At 40.3% G+C, this 23,657-nt stretch overlaps 1 protein-coding gene across 2 annotated transcripts in view; it reads right to left on the bottom strand.

Annotated features, from left to right (window-relative positions):
- Positions 1 to 23,657, bottom strand: part of LOC118526654 (alpha-fetoprotein-like) — a 43,109-nt gene that overhangs the window by 3,785 nt on the left and 15,667 nt on the right. For both annotated transcript variants that reach the window (XM_036078028.2, XM_036078031.2), the window contains exons 8-13: positions 20,739 to 20,953; positions 18,949 to 19,081; positions 17,238 to 17,335; positions 14,470 to 14,608; positions 11,754 to 11,980; positions 2,835 to 2,967 (exon numbers count right to left, since the gene is read on the bottom strand). In XM_036078028.2, the coding sequence (XP_035933921.1) occupies positions 2,835 to 2,967; positions 11,754 to 11,980; positions 14,470 to 14,608; positions 17,238 to 17,335; positions 18,949 to 19,081; positions 20,739 to 20,953 (945 nt within the window). The remainder of the gene's footprint in view (positions 1 to 2,834; positions 2,968 to 11,753; positions 11,981 to 14,469; positions 14,609 to 17,237; positions 17,336 to 18,948; positions 19,082 to 20,738; positions 20,954 to 23,657) is intronic.

The raw sequence follows: 23,657 nt of genomic DNA, 5'->3' as shown, positions 1-23,657 counted from the left end.
GCCAACATTCCAACATTGACTTTGGTCCACCCTTTTTCTCCAAAGAATTTGGCTTGCTTCTTAAAATATGTCTTCCATCTTGTCTAAAAATGCTTTATCTTCCCAATAGCCATAGCTAGTAAGACAGTCTTCAAACCTGTCCACTTTCTCTTTTAACAGGCAGAACAGGTTCACATAATCGACTATTATAATCTCAGAAAAGAAAACAAAGAAAATGCCTGTAGGTCCTTGGAGCGGTTAGTCTTTCCTAGCTAACTTGGAACATACATAGACTGCCAGCTGGCTGAGTCTCTTCACTTCTGGGGTCTTGGTTCCATGGGGGTTCCTGGAGTATCTAGGTATTATTCCTTTGCACTATAGTCAAATCTAGAACCCTTTATTAAACATAGAAGTACAAAGACACGAATTCTTGACAATAAAATTCTAAAACAGTTTGATAATCTATTCCCACATTTTTTGCTAAGCCTGTTCATACACCATAAAGTTATTTTTTAAATATTCCAGTCTTATCTTTATATTTAATATCCCCAAATTCTTTCCCTTTCTTTCATAAATATGTTATTTTCCAATCGTTTCGTTATTTCTGCTACTGTCTTGGTGCCAGCTTCTTACTGAGAGTTGGGCATATGAAATATGGGGAGGGAAGGGGGAACAGTGTCTGATTAGCCGCTTGCACCTTAGCAGAGTGATTCTGAAAGTGGTCCCCAAACCAGCAGCATCAGCAGCACCTGGGAACTTGTTAGAAATGCAGATTAGCAGACCCCTCCCCAGAACTACTGAATCAGACACCCTGTGGGTGGAAAATGCTGATTTTGTTTTAGTAAGCTGTGGAATTGATTCTGATGCACACTAACATTTCAGAATCACTGCCTTAGGATAATCAGCCAAGGGTAAACTTGACCAAACTTTAGAGATAGTGCATAATTACAGATAATAAGCATTTTTATCTGAAGAAGTAATTCTGGCAAATTTTAATGAACATGATATATTCTTCAGATAGCTTCTATTTTCTCCTTTAATTTGGAGGAGAAATCCTAAAAGAAAGTAGAGAGGGGAGGGGAGAGAAGGGGAAAATAGTTGGGCTTTCCAACCATTAAGTTAAAGATTGCTGTTAGGCAAAAAGTGTGGAGAAAAACACACAGAAATCTTCCTATCATGCTATTCACCAATAATAGTTTGAGCAAATAATATTCTGATGCAGGAGCAAGAATACTTCAAGAAAACTCGCTTGGGAAATCGCAGGCACAGGCCCTTCTTCAAAGTGTTGATCTGTGTGGCTATGGGGTTGTTACTCAGGGGGAAACATGTTTTCTGAATGCTTTACAAAAAGCAAAAAGGCTTTAAAATAAATAAATAGACTCTAGCATAGGTGATTACTTTGATTTTGTGTATCAGCGAGTCTGGAAGTCAGTAAACTTTTTCTGTGAACAGCCTGCTAGTCAATAGCTGGGGCTTTGCAGTTCATAGTCTCTGTCACAGTTGTGTCTCAGTCTGCAATTTCTTAATTCAGCCGTTGTAGACAGAAAGCAGCCGTAGACAATACATAAATAGATGGGCACAACTGTGCGTCAATACAACCTTATTTATATAAACAGGAAGTGGAGTCGATTAGCCAAAGGGCTGTAGTTTGCCTGCCCTTGACTAGACCATAGACATATGATTTTTAACATAGACACATGTACAGTTTAGCTGAATAGGTAGAAAAGAGCCACTGAAGGTAATTAAGGATTCATGAAAATTGGTACCTGCGAAAACATCTCCCTGGGCCACTGCTAAACTTAACCCTGATCCAAACCATCCCTAGTCTGTTTGCACTATAAAGGCTGCTTTATTTTTTTTACCTACAGTCTTGCATTCCTCTACTCAGATACTATAATCTACTATTTCTGAGTTTCTGTTCCTCAATTCATGCCCCTGGCACAGCAGTTTGTCCTAGGTCCCCTCCATGAATTTTTTTTTTTTTGAAGATTTTATTTATTTATTTGACAGAGAGAGACACAGCGAGAGAGGGAACACAAGCAGGGGAAGTGGGAGAGGGAGAAGCAGGCCTCCCGCCTAGCAGGGAGCCCAATGTGGGGATCATGACCTGAGCTGAAGGCAGACGCTTAACGACTGAGCCACCCAGGCACCCCCCTCCGTGAATTTACATGAATTTTCTGTGCCACATCCTACCATGATATTCTTAGAAATTTAACTCCTACTTAAAATGAAAATCATTTACTTGTTAACTGTATGCAATTAGATGAATTCCAGAAAACAGTCTGCTGGGAGTCAGTTTGGTGGGTGTGCACAGATACTCTGTTCTGTCATTGTTCTCTCCTCTCTATTCTTCAACCCCTATTCTGATGATCTTCTGGCCACTGAGAAAATGAAACCCTTTCCACTGATTCCTTAGTTAAGCCCCAAACTACATTTGGTGACTATTCCTGACTGTGTCCCAGAAATTTCTAGAACAAAACTACAGTTTGCCCAGACAGATTTTTAAACTGCTATTTCTCTAAAATTTTATGACATTGCAAGGACACCATTTCTCTACAATTACCCAAGTCTTCAGTCCATCGTCCCTCCTCGCACCCCGAATCCTAAACATCTCCACTCCACCTGGTGTCATGACTCTGGTATTCATCTCTGTCTGTGTCCAACCCTGCTAGTTTCCTCAAGTAAACATAAATATTAACATATCCTAAAGCCGAATATAATCGATTACACCAATCCATCTAGACTGTGATTTTCTCCACATTCACTCACAATTGGAATGGAGAACATATTTTTTTTTTTTTTAACTTCAGTAAATCCTAAGCATGCTAAGAGAATAGACAAGGAGACAGAGATACCTCTTTTCGGAAACACATTTCACTCGTCTCTGCTTGGCAGCACTTCTCCACCAGGTGGGTGAAATCTGCAATCATTGATTGGAACTGCATCTCTGTTGCATATGGTTTCTGCTTCACAAGGTTGCTGAGGAGCCTGAATCAGAAAGGAGTGGCAAAAATACAAGTACACCCTGAGTTCTAGAAGATCAGCTTGCACACCTGCCTTACTGATTTAAAGCTAGACGCCACCCACTCCTCTTCGTCGCCCCCACTCTGATGCTTAGAAGCCCTGAAAATGCCATGCTGTGTTCACAGATTTCACACTGCCCATCTCCATCTTCGTGTTTTACCCAACATACTCTCCTTCCAGGACATCTCTTTTACATAATTCATACATTAAATTTAATTATTTTTATATAATTATTACTAGGGTAAAGATTTTTGTTTTCTATTTTCATTGCATTGGATGGTAAATAGATGATATAGTAAATTAAATCGTTTTTCCTAGAATATTTTGTTATGAACATTTATTCTGAACAACTAACTTCCAAATAAATATTACAAGTGTAACACACCTGAAGTTGAGGGTCTTTCATATGTAATTAATGATAAGCCAATAAACCAATTTCAAACTATAATGGTTTGATAATCATCTCCCATTTTCTTCACCAAAGAGTTTCCCCCACAACTGCAGTTTCAACCACTTTGAATATTCAGAAGTGTAACCTGGTTTCTGTCTCTCTAGTTAATAAAATAGTATTCCAAATCTTCCAGTGTTACCTTTTCCCTCTTTCTCTCTCTCCCTCTCTCTCTTTTTTTTTTACTGTTTTAGACCAAGACAGATTTAACCACAGAGAAAATATGGCATGAGGGGTAGGAAAAATGCACTTTAATCAGTATTTTACTGTTTAACCAAAAACCCTTGCTTATTCTTCGTTTTCAAATTCAAATTGATAATACCCTGTGGCCTTATTTGTGCCTTGAATGGGTATAAAAGAAAATATCTCAAAGCTCTAAGTAGCTATTTCTCTGATAATTTAAGCCAGGGGTCCAGTAAACAATTGCAGATAGTAATTATTTTAGGCTTAGAAGTATAATGTTATAAATATATCACATCACAAGACAGAAAACTCCAAAGCCCCAGTTGCCTGGGGTGGGCTGCTCACTCGGCAGGGGGCCGGCACAGTCTGTGTCCCGCTGTCCTCAGTGGGGGAAGACGGAGGGGAGGGACCAGCCGGTGAGGGGGGAGGTGCCCGCTGTGGTCAGTTTCACCCTCTGCCCCACACACGCCCTCCTCTTCTCCCAGCTGTCTCAGTGTGGGCAGCTGACCCAAGCGACTCGCTGAGCCATTTGACTCCTGGACTAAGAGGCCGCCACCTTTCGCTGCCCAGCAGTGACCAACAGCAACGTCCCCAGCATACAGGTGGCACCAGCTCAGGCACTGTGCAGCAGTGAGCATGGTCACCCGCAGGGAAGGCAGGCACCGGGAGCAAAGTGGAGGACATGGCTAAAGCAAACTTGGCCCTCTGCAGCTCTCAAGACCAGTGCAGTCGAGCAGTGCCCTCGGGACCTACAAAAACAGCCGCACCCAGAGCCCATAGCATGCCGATCCCATTAAACAACAGAACAAGACATCCAGCTTAACATGGTAGCCCACTGGACATGCCTCTTTGAACTTGCCATTTCGACTCCACCCTCTCCCACCGCCCCCAACCCTCACACCCCCACCCTGCCTTGAGAATAGACAAGCTAAAACAACAGCAGGACTAAAAATATTAGGAAAGCACAAGCTAATGATTTTTTTTTTTTAAGATTTTATTTATTTATTTGTCAGAGAGAGAGCACAAACAGGGGAAGTGGCAGGCAGAGGGAGAAGCAGGTTTCCTGCCAGGAGCCTGCCAAGCAAGGAGCCCAATGTGGGACTTGATCCCAGGACACTGGGATCATGACCTGATCCGAAGGCAGATGCTTAACCAAATGAACCACCCAGGCACCCCGATAATGATTTCTTTTCAGCAACTACCTCAAAAGGAGGCTGGTTTGAGGAACACATAATCATTGCCCCTCAGCTGGCAGACAGAGCTGAAAGAAGCTAAAAGATTTTAACTACTCCCACATTTGCCTCTAATTCTAAGTCCTAGGAATCTAGGGGGGAAATCAGATATGGGAACAAAGACTTAATGTACAAAAATGCTCATTGTCACAATGTATACTGGTTAGAAATTGAAAACAATTTTCATGGCCAGCAGTAAAGAATGGTTAAATTCATTATAGTACCCAGATGGTGGAATAGTACCGTGCCATTAAAATGTGGTTTTGAAGATTAATTAGTGACCAAAATGCATACATTATAATTTTTTAAAACTTTATCAAAAATAGTGGCAACAGCCAACATATTTACTATGATCCAGGCAATGTGCTGAGAATTTATATTATCCCATGTAATACTGTCAGTTACCTCTTTTTTTTTTTTTAAAGATTTTATTTATTTATTTGACAGAGACAGAGGTAGCGAGAGCAGGAACACAAGCAGCGGGAGTGGGAGAGGGAGAGGCAGGCTTCCCCCCGAGGAGGGAGCCCGATGTGGGACTCGATCCCAGGACCCAGGGATCATGACCTGAGCCGAAGGCAGATGCTTAACGACTGAGCCACCCAGGCGCCCCAGTTACCTTTTTTTTTTTTAAAGATTTTATTTATTTATTTGAGAGAGAGTGAGTACATGAGAGGGGGGAGGGTCAGAGGGAGAAGCAGACTCCCTGCCGAGCAGGGAGCCCGATGCGGGACTCGATCCAGGGACTCCAGGATCATGACCTGAGCCGAAGGCAGTCGCTTAACCAACTGAGCCACCCAGGCGCCCACGCCCCAGTTACCTTTTTAATAAGGCTCTATGTCATCTCCATTTTGCATTTGTAACCGTGATTTCAGACCCCCTGGGAATATTACAGTTTTGGGCATATACAGCAAACCAGTGAGGTCAGCCTCCCTCCCAGAAGGCAGGAGGATTGGGAACCACTTGGGAGAACTCCTCCTGAGACCAGAAGTCGGCCTCACAGACTGCCACCCAGTAAGAAAGGCTTGGTCAGTGGAAGACGGGAATGATTTCGTGGTTCCCCAACTGAGCCTTCATTAGACTCATTTCTGAGTTACATGGGATCAGGATTCCTATTTGAAAAAGTGCTGCAGGAGAACTTTCATTGAAGTCCTGCCGGCCATGGGGACATACGCAGCACTGCCCTGGGGCCCGCGGCAAGTGGATAATGATCCTGGGGGTCAGGGGAAAGGGGTGATTTTCTTTTCACGACAAAACAGAACACAGCTTTGTCATTTCAAGGGACCCCATCTGCAGCTGAGCAGGAGACAGCAGTACCTGGAGGGCTGGACGGTCCCCAGGGGCTCAGGAGTGGTGCCAGGGAGAGCACGTTTGGAGAATTCCTGAGGGTCAAGGGAGTTTCCTCAGCTCTCCCCCAAGCACGGACTCTAGGGATAATTGCTGGAACCGAAATTTTGTATAAGCAGCTAGTCGCAAGATTGTGCAAAACTTATGAAGTATTAGAACCATAGACTGATGGACAAAGGGCAATTGTGGGAGCGTGCGCTTGTATGCATATGTGACATTATATATTCTTATACTACACATATGTTTATAATGGGCACTTCTGCAGTGTTGGAATAAAAGTGTTATGATTTTCTTCTCTCTGTATTTTCTAAATTTTCTGCCAATGATTATGCATGACTTTAATAACAACAGAAATCAATATTTTAAAAAGAAATAGAATAGTATAAACATTATTTTTTTCTCTCCAACTCTTCTGTACATAGTTAATCTTCTAATCAGACCTAAACTTGATCTCACTTGAAAGAAAATGCTGTACTTGTTTTTAAGTATCTCTGTATAATTCAAGTCTGTATGGTTACGTATATCATCAAACTAGTTTCCACTACCTTTGAATAATCATTATCAGTGTTTAAGAAACTAATTAGTAAAAGTGAGAAATACAGGCTATTTTCCATTGGCGTTAGGTGCAATTTGTCTTAGAATGTATTTTCCTACAAAATGATGTGGAGATTCACTGACCAATCCTTGAAAGCATAGGCTTGCTGAAGTCCCAGGTAATAGAAACTACCTGTCACGGGTGCCTACACTGTGGAAATACCCCATCTCCAAACTTGCAATTGGGGCTTCTATGATCTGGCTTAGGGGGTTCAGCACCCAAAGGGCAGGAGCTAGTATAGGAAGGAGACAGAGTTTACTACTAGTTCATGCAAAATCTGGACTTCTCTTTCCTTCTTTTGTCATGAAAAGGGCACAAACTTTGAAGTCAAACTTACTTTGGTTCAACTAAGTAGTGTGATGGTGAGTGAAGTACTTAACCTCTCTGACCTTTATCTATAAAAAGAAAATGTGAACACCTACATTCCAAGGCATTTGTAAGGACCCAAAGTAACATATTAAAGGGCTGAGTACAGTAACTGGCATAGTCCAGGCAATAAATAATGGCAAAGGTAATAGTAATGATGAATAATTATAATAATAACAGCACATCTTGCTTCCATTTCAAATTATCGGTTGTTTCCAACCATGGTCTCCTTCTTCCTTGATTCTCACAATAAATGGTACATTGTCACAGCTCTTCTCCTATGTATTCATTTATTCATTCAGCAAATGATTGATGAGCATCTTTACAATTTCCCTGAGGATCTGAGCTGTAGATTCAACAGTAACAGAGAAACCTAATGGGAGAGGCAGGAAAGCTCCCTTGTCTTTACCCTCTTCTTCTCTCACTTACAAGCTGTGGGATCCAAGTGCCTTCATGGCTCGGCCCCTCCCAAGCCCTCTAGTCTCACCGCAAAAGTTTCTCTCCCTTCCCTTATTTATGCCTCAGTCACACTGAACCACTCCACTATGCTTTCCTCTTTCCCCTGCTGGGTGGGCTGATTTCCAAATACACTTCCCCAGAGGAACCAGTAGGAGGAAGACGAGCAAGACTGCTGGGTTTCCAGAACATCAGCCAACAGCTGCTTATTTAAACCAGGAGAAACATCCAAATTGTACTGGAATAGGCAAGGCGGAAGAAGTCTCCCATTATGAGAAGATAGAAGGTCTGGGAATGAAATTCAGAGCAGGGATATCAGGAGGTCATGTTATCCCTCCTTGGAACTCCAGACATAAAGGCGGTCATTTCTACAACTGGGGACTCTGTGACACTTAGAAGCTTGACTCCCTCCTCACAAAAACTGTCAAACACTTGTAATCTGCTTGCAGTTGAATTACCTCTCCTGCCCACTTCCTCCCTCTCCCACCCTGATCTCCCTGCCTACCAACCTGACCACTGTTATTTAAAAATAGTTCCCTTAATTCTATTTTTTAGCTTAAAATTTTTAATTTACCTTTTTACGTCTTAAATCCTATTTCTAATTCAGTACCATCAACTTGTTTTCAGTTTTTCACTTCTATGATATTAATCTTTCATTTTCATTAAATTTACCCACCATTTCATTTAAAGCACATTCTAGTCTTTATATACTCTCTTAAATCTTCGCATTTCAACTCAATATTTTTAATTGGACTTTAAATTTTTTTTACTTTGAACTTCTGTTTCCCTTTGACTATCTCTATCTTATTACATGATCTCAATTTCTACCTTCTCTTCTACCTTGCTCAATTATTCTTTCCCCTCCCAAAGCCGCTTCACCGGTTTTTTTGTTTGCTTGTTTTTGCATTTATGCTGTGATGGTCAGCCTGAATTATAAATGTATGAAAGCCATAGAGAGCCCTTGCCACTATCCCAGAAAGTAAGAGGTTTTTTTTTTTTTTCCAATTTGACCCTTGACTCCTAACATGGATTCTCATAGAATATTCCAGAAATCTCTACGTTAACTGTTTCTATGCTACTGTTTTCTCCATACAGAGAACACAGTGAATTCACTAGAACAAGGATGATTCCTAATATTTCATACTTTTTATTATCTAGCCCTTGTCTAAGAGCTCAGTGTTTTATTTTATTTTATTTTATTTACTTACTTTATTTTATTTTAAGAGGGAGAGAGAGAAAGCGCAGGTGTGAGTAGGAGGGGAGGGGCAGAGGAAGAGGGAGAGAGAGGATCTTAAGCAGGCTCCATGCCCAGTGCAGAGCCCGACTGGGTGCTCAAACTCAAAACCCTGAAATCTCGACCTGAGCTGAAATCAGGAGTTGGACACTTAACCAACTGAGCCACCCAGGCGCCCCAAGAGTTCAGTGTTTTAAAATTATAACCAGTATTATAATTCCTTGATTAGGGCACACTAAAAGCTATATGTTGGTAGTTAAAGCATATGTGCTTTGAGCCAGATAGCTTGGGTGAATTTTCCAGCTCAACGTCCTGTTTACCTGTTGCATGATCTCATACCAAGTCTTCTTGCCTTCTGAGCCTCAGTTACCTTATAATTAAAATGGCATATAATATTATCTACCTTATAAATTTATGGTAAGGATTTGGTGAGATGCCATACATAAAGCGGTGCCTATCTATGCCCAGAGAACTTCCTCAAGAGAAGGCAAATGTGCACACTAGAAGAGACCTCATTCTCCTACATTCCCACACCCAGCCTGAGCGAACAAAAGAATGGCTGACTAAATGTTAACAATGGTCTTCGGGGGTTTACTGGGAAGTGTTAAAGTCTAGTTTAGGACTGGCTCACCTTGACAACTGCAGAAAGGATTCCAAGGGTCAGCTGGCTTAAGAATTGCAAGTGCTGTGATAAAACAGAGCAAGCAACAGCCTGTGCTTGCTGCCCGGGAGTATGTGTCATTCCGGAAGCAACAAAAACTTTGCCTCACTTGGCAAGATATATTATTGGACTCGGAATATTTAGACCCTGCAAGTGCATGTCTGAGAGTAAATAAATGAATTAGAAATACAGGAAGCTACCACTTCTAATGATCTTGGGGGAGAAGGAATAATGAGGACTAGGGCTCACCTGCTTTCTCCTGAGGACAGGAGCAGGGGCACTAGAAGGGAACTGCCCCACCGTTGGGGGGTTGGAGTGCTATCAATGCATGCTGCTGATTCAGGGAAACCAGAATTTCACCCTTTGGCTTTTCCTAGAACGGTCACCTTTGGTCATCTCCAAATGGGGCTTCTAACAGCACACTCACCAGAAGCCGAATTCATTCTAGGGGAAAATGCCTGGACCATGGGAGTATCTTGGCTCCAGGCTCAGGAGTGGAATGGGAGTGAAGAGATGGATGATTGATGCTGCTAAGAAAGGAAATTCTTTGTCTGCAGCAGCAAACAAGAAGTCTCTTTTCTAAGAGCTGACAATAACTGTTCCATTCAATCCATCTACGCAGGAGTGGGGAGAATTGGGGAAAATGCCAACCACCTGTGAGATCTTAATCACCTTATGCTCTCAGTGGCAAAGGGCAAATCGGCTGCTCTAAAGTTATGTGTGCTGATGCACTACTTCCAAAGCCACGCCGGTGACGCCTCAGTCACCTCAGCCTCAGTCACACTCAGAAATCTGAGTCTCCCAGGTCACTTGTCACCATGCTGAGGTTTCTACACCCCTAATCTGACCCATCTCCTGCTCTCCTGGTCCTCTGTCTCCTTTGTAACTTGAGGCTTTCTCAAGAAAACATCCCTCTATCCACAGCTTCTCTTCTGAACTTCTCTGTCTTGCTCTATAAGAAAACATGAGGCTCCCCAGAGGATACAGCTTCCCCCAGGACCTTTCAAGGGGAGGCTGTTTTGCTTGAACTCCTACCTTAGTATCTAGGTCTCTTTTACTTCCAGGATATCTCTTCTTCATCCTCTTTGAAAAGCCATAGCTCCTTTGAAGTTCACATTATCAAATTCTAACATCCCTCATCAATACTTATTCCTGCCCCATATAGAAAGTCTGGTCATTTTCCCTCATTTTTGATGACTTCAGACCCAGTGTATCACCTCTCTTTCCACTATTATCTTGACATTTATCATTTTCTGTAGTTTCAACAACTGTATTAATGATCCACAGGCAGCAGATTGATTACAAAAATGGACCAATTATCCATCTTTATCTGTATCCGTGTCCTTTACAATGTGATGTTCCAACTCTTTCTATCAAGAAATGAAGTCTATTTCCATACCCTACTTTAATCTGGGCTGGCCCTATGACCTACCTTACAGCATCGGTGGCATTGCATGGTTCCAAACCTGGGCCTCACAAGACCTCCACACATCCACCTTCTTCCAGCTACCATGTGAAGAAGCCTAGGTTAACCTGCCAGAGGACAGAAGACCACGTGCAGCAGAGACAAGCCGTCCTAGCCAAGGCCAGCCTTGGCCAGCCAGCTCCCAGCTGACTTAGCAGCTGACCATACACTCTTGAGCAAGCTGAGAATGGCTGAGGCTGGCCCCAGGTCAACAGACTCATCCAGTCAACCCGCAGACTCTATTGCTGGCTTCATCCAGAAGCCCTTTTTACATAGAACACATGTTGGGAACCTTTGCTCGAATGTATAGACATTGTATTCTATTGGCAACATTTCTCACCAATAGGCTTCAGTATTGGAAAGAGCAACCAAATCCAAATTGCACTTTGCAAAGTAATAACTTATACTCATAAAATTTTCTAATTTATAAATGTTTTCATATGCATTACATATGTATATATCATACACACACATGTACAAATGTTCCAAATTTCCCATTTTAGGAAAAATAAATTAATGTACTTCTCTGTCAATATTTTCTGATCAATAGACTTCAATCTCATTAGCTGATCTAATTGGGGTAGCAACCATGATAGCCATATTGCAAAACTGCAGGAATATCCTCCATTCTACTTGACCTCTAACATAACATTTAGCTGATCCATTCATTATGCAATATTTATATCTGAGCCCAGTTTACAGTTCTCTATACCTGCTCCCTTGTGGGCAGAACAAATTAAAGAACAAATTAAACAAGTATTCTTACTTTTGCTTTTCAGTTTGGATTTCCTCCTCCTGAGCTTTGCACAAGTTCTCTTTAAGGTTGATGACTTGGTCACAGGATAAAGGCGGAGAAATGTAAGTTCCATTGACTTGCAGATCATCAAAGCATGGCTTCCTGAAGGCGTAGGAGGCATCACAGCAGTGGCCCACACCAGCATTGATAGGCTCTGCCTCATGTCTTCTGCATAAACCTCCAAGAATTAGTTTTGCCTTTCCCAGAAGAGAATTAAAATAAGAGCCATAAGGTTTAGGTCATTTTTTTGTGTTTTTTTTGTTTTGTTTTGTTTTACTCCATAGAAAATAAGACTCATAAAGATTCTCAAATTCTGGTTTCTTCTAGTTCGGCCTGGATTTCACTGTTTGGGAAAAAGCAGGAGTGTCAGATGCAGCCTGGTTGCCAGACTTGTCCTCCCTCTTCCCCTCATCCTCAAGTTGAGTTCACTTGGACTCCACCTCCAGGTTCCTTCCCAGTCCAATTTGTAGACCAGTGTTGACTTAAGATAGGAGTTTCTTATGCTCTTTTAAATTAAAATCAAGCCTCAAGTCAACAGCACTGCTAATTTGACTCAGAAGTATAATTGATAAGTGGAGTTCTTACTTAAGAAGCTCAAATCCCATTTGTTTCTATTTTCTAAAACTGGACATCTGTAAACACCACAGAACTTGGCGTATGGTAAATGCTCTATGAATATTTATTGAATGAATGAATGAATGATGAAAGAAATCTTTGGATCCTAGTTCAGTTATCACCTTCATTTCTTTGTCCTCTTCTAGAAATGTCACCTTGCCTTGCTCCTTGTGTGTCTGATTCTTATCCTGATGTTGTCTACAAGCCCGCCTGTATGCCTTTCCAAGTATGACTCCCCAAATTCCCAGTCGTTTACATATTTGGGAATGAAATAATTGAAGCCAGTAAGCATCAACATTTCATGTATGAGTTTATCCATTTCAAATGTAACCAAAGAGATCACCTAAAAATAAGGCTTTAGAAACATATAAGTCTAATTGAATGAGTTCTCCAAGGAAGGCATGACTAGATAACAAAAATTTATAATAAAATAAAAGTTAGACAGGGCTAGATAATAAAATTTTTTATATCTTCAGTCAAAAAAATTATGTTTTATCAGAAGAAAGACCAATTTAGCATAAAGGAGATGTTTTATCAAGAACATTTAGGGCAGAGAAAACTGTCACCAAATAAGAATTCAGTAGTGTTAAAATAATACCACTTGAGAGAGACCTGGAGACTATATCTTGGAGACATGAGCATACAGGTCCCTGGAGGGATGTTCTCCATTGTGAGGGAGACATAATTTCTCATTTCTCAAGATAGCCTGGAAGAATATCCCTTAAGACCATGCCTTCCCTTCTTCTGATTCCATTTGCACAACTACCCATATTCTCATTCAACTTCCTAAGTATTTTGATTCAGGAAAAAGTGTACTCTAGTTCTTAGGCCCAATTATTGATACCATTGGAAACACATTTCTCATTGTAAATGAACACAGTGGTGGTATTCTGTCTAATAAATTTAACACTTGTGAGTTTGACGTGAGATAATAGACAATATAAATGTTTGATCTTTGACCCCAGTTCCTGACAAAGGTCTTCTGAAGCCCTTGTAAATTCCTAAGTGATAAGGGAATTAGGAGCATCTTTTGTTCTAATGAGGTGACTCTGGGTGGGCTCCTGGATGGGGGCTGGGTCCCAGAAAGCCCAAGCCATGATTAGAAGCTTGGAATTTTCAGCCCCACCCCACCCCCCATTCTCCAGAGAGGGGAGATGGGCTGGAAATGAGTTAATAATTGATCATGTATACATAAGGAAGCTTTTTAAAATCCCAACAGTTTGGGCATTGGAAAGTTCCCAAGTGGGTGAACCCATCCATATATTAAGAAGGTGACACATCCCAATTCCACAGGAACAGAAGCTTCTGCAGTCAGGATGCTCCCAGACCTCACCCTAAGTATCTCTTCATTTGGAAGTTCTCATTTTCCTTTATCAAATATTTTACCCATCTGGTGAACTTAAGTAAGTGTTCCTCTTAGTTCTATGAGGTGCTCTAACAAATTAATCAAACCTGAGAAGGAGATCCTGGGAACCTTAGATTTATAGCTGGTTAGTCAAAATCACAGGGGACAACCTGGACTTGCAAATGTTATCTGAAGTGGGATGGGAGCAGTCTTGTAGGACTGAGCCCTTAACCTGTGGAATCTGACATCATCTCCAGATAGAGTTGTCAGAATGAGTTAAATTGTAGGACACCCAGCTGGTGTCACAGAAAATTGCTTCTTGTGTGGAAAAACATCCAGTGCAGAGGTGTGGTGACTGTTTTTTGGTTTTGTTTTGTTTTTTCCTATACATTTGATTAGGATGACTTAGTCTAAAATCAGCATTTTCTTTGAAGTTGTTGACAAAGTCAATTTTGTTGGCTTGAAAATCCAAGAGTTAGACCGTGGAGTATGATCTAGGTAAAGACTTGTTGAATCTGACATCACCACCATTAGAGAAATAACAGTCTTACCTCTGCTGCTAATCAAGACAATTGGCATGAGCTGGCCTAAAAGAAGGTCTCCTGGGGATAGAAATATTAAGCTCCATTGACAATTCATGATGTGTCCACAAACATGAGATTGATTGCTGGAGGCTAGAGATTAGGACTTCAAGAACAGGCAAACATGAGGTCAAGACGGACTTACCGAGTCCTCCATGCAGGCAAATTGTTGCTCATCTCTCAGTGGGCAACATTTGGTGGCAGCGGCTGCCATGTTCTTTGTGAATGTAACCAACTCTTGAGCAGATAGTTCTGGGGTTTTCTTAGTATAAAGGATTATGAGCCTGAAAGAATAATTTCCTCTTACTCCTGGCAATGACCATGTGCCTAAAATGAAGAATTCTAGAGTTTCCTCAGTATTTGACAATCTCTACCTTAGGTTGAACGAAACATTAAACAGGGTTTAATTCTTTTTAGTCCTTGTTCCAATGACCCAAGAACTTATTCAATATACCTAGAATTCTCTTCACACCTCACACATTACTCTACCTTGATCCTTTGCTGGGGGGGGGGGATACTTATCAAGGATACTGTGAGAGCTAATTTGGATGGCTGCAAAATCAGACTTAATAAACAGCTTCTGAAATAAATGTATACACAGGCTCTTACAGCCTGTATTGGTTGTCTATAGTGTGTAGGAATAGGGGGGCAGCAACAATCAGCAAACAGGCCTTAATTTCACAGGGCTCACATCCTAATGGGTGAGATAGCAGGAACACTCAATGTAGTGACAGGAATTTAGAGTGCTGTAGCTGCACAGAAAATGGCATCTAATCCCATCTCAGGAAGGTCAGGCATGCCTCCTGGAGGAAATGGCAGGTGGGCTGAGATCTAACAATAACAAAAAATGAGCCTGGTGAAGGGGAGTGAAAGTGGGAGGGGAGCCATTGAATGTGATTGTGGTTTTGTTTTGTGGAGTTTGGGGGTGGTAATTGGGGATTGGAGACAGAAAGAGGAAGAAAGCTTAGTTACAGAATCAGATTTGCTTCGTTTTTAGGATAATTATAGTTGCCATATAAAGAATGAATGAAGGTGGGCAAGAAGCAACATGAGGGAAATAGTAGTTGAAGGCCATTCCAGAAATCCAGGTGAGAGACAATGATAGACTCAACTAGGAAAGTGGTGGTGGGAATAGAGGGATATGAGGAAGATTTTAAGGAGAAAGACTCTACTGACCTGGATTTGAAGACAACAAAAAATCAGAATCAATCATTGCTTTTATATTATAATGGAGTTGGGGAAAGAATTTAGCTGTAACATCCAATGAGCAGGCAACCTAATCTGGTGGTTCTAGTGTGTGACTCATGGACCAGCAGTTATCAGCAACCCTGGGGACTTGTTAGGAATGCAAATTCTCAGGCCTCATCTCAGACTTACAGAATGAGAAACTCTGGGGATGGGGCTGCGTTTTAACGAGTCCTCCAGGTAATTTTGATACACTCTAAATTTTGAGAACCACAGATCTAATCCTTAAACTAGACATTAGCAAATGAACACAATATAGAAGTAATAAGCCAAATATTCTTTCTGAAAGAATAATTTTTTTCTGGGTCCATTATTCTGGATATTAATTTTATGTATGTATGTATGTATTTATTTATTTATTTATTTATTCCTTTAAGATATCACTTTAATTACTGCACAATTTTTGTATTAGTTTGGATAGACTAGGTTTTGTAACAATAACAAAAAATGCAACTTTGTTGCATGGTTTCAAACCACAAAGGTTTTTTTCTTGGGGCGCATGGGTGGCTCAGTCGTTAAGTGTCTGCCTTCGGCTCTGGTCATGATCCCAGGGTGCTGGGATTGAGCCCCGCATCGGGCTCTCTGCTCAGCGGGGAGCCTGCTTCTCCCTCTCCCACTCCCCCTGCTTGTGTTCCCTCTGTTGCTGTGTCTCTGTCAAATAAGTAAATAAAATCTTAAAAAAAAAAGAAACAAAGGTTTATTTCTTATTCAAGCCATATGTCCAGTGCAATTTGGCATGGTGGCTCTGCTTATCTGGAACCAAGGCAGATAGATCAGCTACCATCTCAAATGTATCTGGATATTGTATCAGAAGGAAAGGAGAAAATAGAAAAATATGCATTGGTTGTTAAAGCTTCTGCCCCCAAAGTTTTCACATTTTATTAGCCAAATCAAGTCACGTGGTGTGATATATATATATGTTTTTTAAATGGACACAATATTTTGCAGATCCTCCAATCAAGAGGTTGAGTCTATTTCTCTACCCCTTGACTCAGCTTGGCCATATGACTTACTTTGGCTAATGGGACAGTAGCAAATGTGATGTAAGTAGAGTCTTAAAACGACATCAATTTCAAGCTGAATTTATGGGACACTATATCAAACTGATTTTTTCCTCAACACTCTACTAAATAGACTATTACAGTAAGACCCTAAAGATTACTAAAAATTGGCTTTTGGTTTTTGACATAGTGATCTTTGAAATATCATCTCTCTGCACACAAGAGGCTTATGTATTCTCTCTGGCAAATAACTAAGGTATCTATTCATCTCTACCCTCCATGGTGAAAGTACTAAATTTACTATATGACCAGACTTGAAACTGACAAAAGGATCCTACCACTGCAGGCAAAGCCCTAACTAAATGTCTAGGTGTGAGGGAGAAGACCCAAAGAGACAGCAGGAAAGCAGCCAGGGCCTGCTTGGTTCCCTAACTTCTGGATATTGGCCAGAATCTGGAAACTGGCCTGGAAAGCCATGTAGAAACACCTAAGGCTATGTGGACATCTGTATTATCAAGACAAAGATAGCTAGGTTAATTTTGAACTCATTTTTCCCTTGGCCTCTGAGATTTCAAGGTTGGTTGTAGAATCTTAGCAGCTCTCAGCATCAGGAGTTAACCCAAACTCACTAACAAGCATAAATCTGGACAATATCTTGGAAGCCTACCAGTCATGGAAGTTAGCATCTCCTAATTTCTCGTGTAAATCACAATGATGTTTTACACGCTCACGGCTTTCACGAACCACTCTTTGGAACATCTCTTGCTGGAAAATAAAGATAATCAGTGTTATCCCTGTAACAATATATCTTGAGGTAAGATTGCAAAACCCTGATAGTTTAATGTAACTGTTTTCCTAAGCCCAGGGCTTTATTTACTTAGTGAGCTTGCAAATCTTGAAAAACACGTTCTGGTAAAACGGGAATGGCCATGTACTTTGTGGAGAAAAGAAGTGGTACAACAAGATTGATATTTAGTTTCTGATGATATAAATTCATTTGTGGGTTGATACGGTGTATTTTACAAGCACAAGGCAAATCATTCATCAAGCCAAAGAGATCTTTAAAGGTAGTTTACAGATCTAAGTTTGATTGGTCAGAGAGTGTTGGTTATATTTAATAATACAGCCTTTTTACATAAACAGCACAGATACAGAGATACAGATATAGGCATAGAAATACAGATACGTGTTAAGAAGTCACGGTTTAATAAAAACATGCAGCAGCCTTTAATATGGTAAAGCACTCCACAAATACACAGTGAAGTGAATCAAATGGAAATCTCGGAACTAACTGCTAGTTCAAAGAGTTCTTCAACTGTGCACATAAAATTCCAGTGGGAAAATACAAGTGACCTTTCAGGCTTAGTTCTTCAGTAGGAGGACAGGTTATCATCCTAACTAATCTGACCCAGTGTACCTGATCTTACTGAGCAGTGTTTGTTACAGTGAAAATTTTACCAGATTTGCAAACTGTTTGCCTGGATTTAACCCTTAGCCTTGTCCTTACTGCCTGTGTGAAGTTGGGCAAGACTTTTAAACCTTCTACAACTCAATACTTTCATCTACAAAATGCAGTTAATAATTCTGGCATTACCTATGTTACTGGGCTGGTGTGAGGATCAAATAGGACACTGGTTGTAAAGTTGCTTTGTGAACTCTAAACATCCATGCTCCTGTAAGGTGCTATTATCATAATGATTATTGTGGAGGTCTACTGGGGATGCTACAAAAGGGTGCTCACCCACAGGGGAATAAATTACCTTCACTGATCCTTCTCTCTGGGAACAGAAATGTGATAGATATACCTGCTTGAGCCCAGACAGGACAAGAGATGCCTTCAATACTCTACCACTACCCCACCCTCTGTAAATATGTAAGCCATTGCTTAGAATAACATAAGCCAGAACCAACCTGGTTCCTGGTAATCCACGGATAAGTGATCATCTAGTCACATATGTAAGGTCACCTGCTTTTTTCATGTCAGATGCACAAACAGAGCTGTTGCCTGTGAACAGTATGATTTCTGGCCTGAAACAGGGACAGTTTCCAGGACTACTTAATGGAAATAGTCAATCTTCTCATACCCTAATATGCTGTGCTTTCATGCCATCTGCTACGGTTCCCAGCAGACACTCATTAAAAGGGAAGATGGCACAGAGAACGTTTCATGAAGCACAGAATCTATAAGACAGTGACTCACCTAGGGACCTGCTATAGTATGATGATGGGGCCTTTGGTTTAGATGTTGTGCAGTGTTGGCAATTAGCAAGAAGGCGCACAATCCTTTTACAAAATATGGCGCTACCAACAGCACAGGAATTTTTTCTATGTTGGTAATCACTTATGAGTAACAAGTTAAAAAATAAAAAGGCATTTACCCCATGGCTATAGCATTCCAGAGGATTTTCTAATTTGCAGCATTTTGCCAATAAATTTTGATATACCGTATCCACTCTTAAAATCACAGGAAGTGCCAATTCTGAATGTCTTCTTGAATATTCATAAAGAAACCTGTATCCATATGAAACAGTAAAATTCAGAAGCCATGAGTTTTCTTTCAAAACCCAATTATGATTATGAAAAATATTCAATATTTTCACTGATTTTAGGCATTTGGAAACTTTGGGAGGATGGCAGGGAGGTTTAATTGACTACAGTTTGAGATAAAGAAACAGAATCAATAAAATTACGTGATTTTTCCAAAGTCACACAGGAGTGGTGTCAGATTCAGAACTTGAAACCAAAACAATCTGATAAGCTGATAGTTTCTGGCTCAGGGTCACTACTTACTTTTATGAGAAATTAATTTCCAGTATTTGGATGGGAGCACACTTTTCTCAATCATCTTTGAGGCTAGATTTTATAAGTATTAGAATTTTTTTTTTTTTGATAGAAAGTGCTAGCGAGGTATTAAATCATCATCTTCCCCTCTTTTCCAGCTAAGTTTTCAAGCTGGAGTGGTCCAAGCATAATCTATACATTCTTCTGGGTTACAAGAAAGAGAAATCTGGACTCTAGAATGTTTACAAAGGAATCACAAGCACCTTTGAAGTGATCTTATCCAACCCCTCAGTTAGCAGCTGGAACGCAAGAGCCTAAGGAAATTAAGTGGCTTGACCTACATTCCAAAGTTTATGCATGACAAAGCTAGTCTTTGGAAATCTGGTCTCCCAACTCATAGCTTAATGTGATTTCCCATAGGAAGTTGTGCCTATCGACTTTTCCAGTACCAAATGCAAGTTTAGGAATGAGTGGGTTCAGGCAGTGACATTTACTTTTATAAGCCATATCAAATGTAATTTCAGAAATATAGCTCAAGTCATTCTACAAAAAGCTTTGAAGAAAACTCAAATTCTTACGCATTGTTGGAGTTTAATTGCTCCAAATAATGCTTCACAAAGTGACTTTGGAAATACTTCAATCACACAGCAATATTGTTTTAATATTACATATTGAAATCAGTTTGTCTTGCACAAATTAATATGCATTTCAGAATGGACACCTGAGATGTTAATATTCCATCTCTCTAATCTTTAAATGCCACACCATGGCTTTGGTAGTAGGTATTACATTAATTAAAATAGAAGAGCTCACCAGGTATACCAATCTGAAGCCATTCCTTAGGGATGAGTACCTTAGAGCAAAGTTTGCAAATACTTGACCCTCACTGTGTTTTTAAAAATTCTGTATTAGTTGTCAACACTTAAAAATCAAGCAACTTCCAGCTTCTTTCAAAATACAGGGTTGCTGGAGGGGAAGGGGGTGGGAGGATGCAGTAACTGGGTGATGGACATTAAGGAGGGCATGTGATGTGATGAACACGGGGTGTTATATAAGACTGATGAATCATTGACCTCTACCTCTGAAACTAGTAATACGCTATAGGTTAATTAATTGAATTTAAATAAAAATAAAATAAATAAAATAAAATAAAATGCAGTAGACCCAACTACCCGAAGCCTACATTCCCATATGCTAACAAGTGGCTGGAGCTGTATAAGTAGCTGCCACTTTTGACTCCACCAAGCATCTCCTCTTGAACAATTTGAGTCACTCATTTACATCATGGGTTAGCCTCTGTCATCATTCAAGTCTACAACCCTTCCCAGAAAGTCCATAAATATATGTGTGTACTCCATTACAAAGATTTTACAAAAAGCTGTATTACTCTTGCAGGAAATCATCTGGCTTGTTGGAGAACTGTGCGCATACAAATCGGTCTTCTGTAAATCTGCTGAGTGGCAAAGATGGAAGATCAGGTTCATCGTCATTTTCTGAGTTGATAACGCATTCCCCTTGGAATGGCACCGGCAGCGCACAGCATGGGCTGATTTTACTGGAGAGGATCGACTGCTTGGAACAAGTATAGTTCATAAGCTGGCTCTATAAAACATCAAAAGGAGCAGTTGTTTTTGATGACTTCATTCTGAACTTATTTATTTTTATTGTTATTACTAGAAAACCAGAGAAGAACTTGGCATCTTCTATTGCTTTATCCTTGGCAAACTGAGAGACCCAAAAGGTCATGTATAGTGACTTGTTCTAATAAGGAAGTCTTCTCTATTTGACCTCACTCAAGTGTCACAAGCTCTTTTCACATCTCTTAAGGAACTTAAGGGGAGACCAACTAGAGTATTGTTTCCATGGTTAGCCCCACAAGATACAAAGGAGAGTTTTATTGTCTTGTTATCATTGTTATTGTTTTAGGATTCCAGTTTAGAAAACATTTTGTCTCTGTCATTTACCACATATATTGTTATAATATTACTATTATGCTTACATATTTAACATATTTACTTACACACACAAATAATTATGTACGTGTGGATATGAATAAATTAATCTCTGCACTTAAGAAACTCACAGTCTAATTAGAGAGTCAAATAATTAAACAACAATCGTAATGCAGTATAACAGAAGTTGTAGGAGAAGTGCATATGTGACCCTTTGGAAGAAAAAAGATTGGCAATCCAGACTGGGTGGAGGTCAGAGTGAAGATCTTAAACAACATGAGTCCTGAAGGACAAATAAAAGTTACTTGGAAACTAAGGAAGAGGAAGAACATTCCAAAATTATTCATCTTTATATATAAAAAATCCTGGAAGTGAGATTATATGACATATTTGGGGAAATGATATGTAGGATCTTTGGGGGTTATTGAGAAAATGTAGTTGAGAAATGATGGGGCTTACTCTGGAAAACAGGGCGGAAGTTCCTCAAAAAGTTCAAAATAGAACTACCCTACAATCCAGCAAGTGCACTACCAGGTATTTACCCAAAGAATACAAAATACTAATTCAAAGGGACATATGCACCCCCCAATGTTCACAGCAGCAGCATTCACTATAGCCAAACTGTGGAAGCAGCCCAGTGCCACTGATGAATAGATAAAGAAGAGGTGGTATATATATATAATGGAAGGTTACTCAGCCATCAAAAGAATGAAATCTTGACATTTGTAATGACATGGGTGGAGCTAGAGGGTATTATGCTAAGCAAAATAAGTCAGTCAGAGAAAGACAAATACCATATGATTTCACTCACATGTGGAATTTAAGAAATGAAACAGATGAACATAGGGGGGAAAAAACTCTTCATGATAGAGAACAAACTGACGGTTGCCGGAGGGGAGGTGGGCAGGGGATGGGCTAGAAGGGTGATGGGCATTAAGGCAGGCACTTGTGATGAGCACTGGGTGTTGTATGTAAGTGATGAACCACTGAATTCTACTCCTGAAACTGAAGGCCAGTCATCTCGGACTACATGTGTAAAATAAAAAAGGAAAAGACCAAGAACAGATCTACTGGGAATACCAATTTTTAAAGGGTAGCAGAAGAGGAGAAGAAAATTGATGAAAGAAATTGTGAGAACGTAGAGGTTCCAAGTCGATGAAAAACTTCTCCCACCACCTATCATCTTCTAGACACACCTTTGCAGTCATCACTGGAAAAATAAATCATTGCAGTGCTTGACAGCTTTGGCTCTGAAGTCAAACTTCCTGAGTTCTAATCTTGACTTTGCTACTTCCCAACTTTGTGACTTAAGCAAGCTACTTTGCTTCTCGATGCCTCAGTTTTTTTTTTTTAATTTTTTTATTGTTATGTTAATCCCCATACATTACATCATTAGTTTTAGATATAGTGTTCCATGATTCATTGTTTGTGCATAACACCCAGTGCTCCATGCAGAACATGCCCTCCTCAATACCCATCACCAGGCTAACCCATCCTCCCACCCCCCTCCCCTCTAGAACCTTCAGTTTGTTTTTCAGAGTCCATCGTCTCTCATGGTTCTTCTCCCCCTCCGATTTCCCCCCCTTCATTCTTCCCCTCCTGCTACATTCTTCTTCTTCTTTTTTTCTTTCTTAACATATATTGCATTATTTGTTTCAGAGGTACAGATCTGAGATTCAACAGTCTTGCACAATTCACAGCGCTTACCAGAACACATACCCTCCCCAGTGTCTATCACCCAGTCACCCCATCCCTCCCACCCCACCCCCCACTCCAGCAACCCTCAATTTGTTTCCTGAGATTAAGAATTCCTCATATCAGTGAGGTCATATGATACATGTCTTTCTCTGTTTGACTTATTTCGCTCAGCATAATACCCTCCAGTTCCATCCACGTCGTTGCAAATGGCAAGATCTCATTCCTTTTGATGGCTTCTCGATGCCTCAGTTATCCTCATCTATAACATGGGGGTTAAAGTAATACTTCCTAAGCTTGTGGGAACTAAACGGATTAATAATTATTAGGAACAAAGAAAGGAGCCTGGCCCAGGTTAAGTACTATAAAAGTGTTTGCTGAATAAAAGTGAAATGCTTAGAATTAGCGGCTGCATGCAGAAATTATTTTTTTAAAGTTTGTACTATAGCAATTATTATACAACCCCAGAATGTTGGTCAATAGTGCCTTGAAGTCAAAGAAAGAGAACCCTACAACGTAAAATTTAATTATGTTGACTGAGTGACATAATAGACTTATAAGCCCTATTAATTCATATCACCTAATATTAAAAATTAACATCTATTATAAAGGTTATGTGCTTTTTGAGTTGGGTGTGATATTGTGAAGCATCAGGGAAT

Source organism: Halichoerus grypus, chromosome 3 (genome assembly GCF_964656455.1).
Source record: "Halichoerus grypus chromosome 3, mHalGry1.hap1.1, whole genome shotgun sequence".
Taxonomy (NCBI): Eukaryota; Metazoa; Chordata; class Mammalia; order Carnivora; family Phocidae; genus Halichoerus; species Halichoerus grypus.
This window is presented reverse-complemented; position numbering and strand designations above follow the sequence as displayed.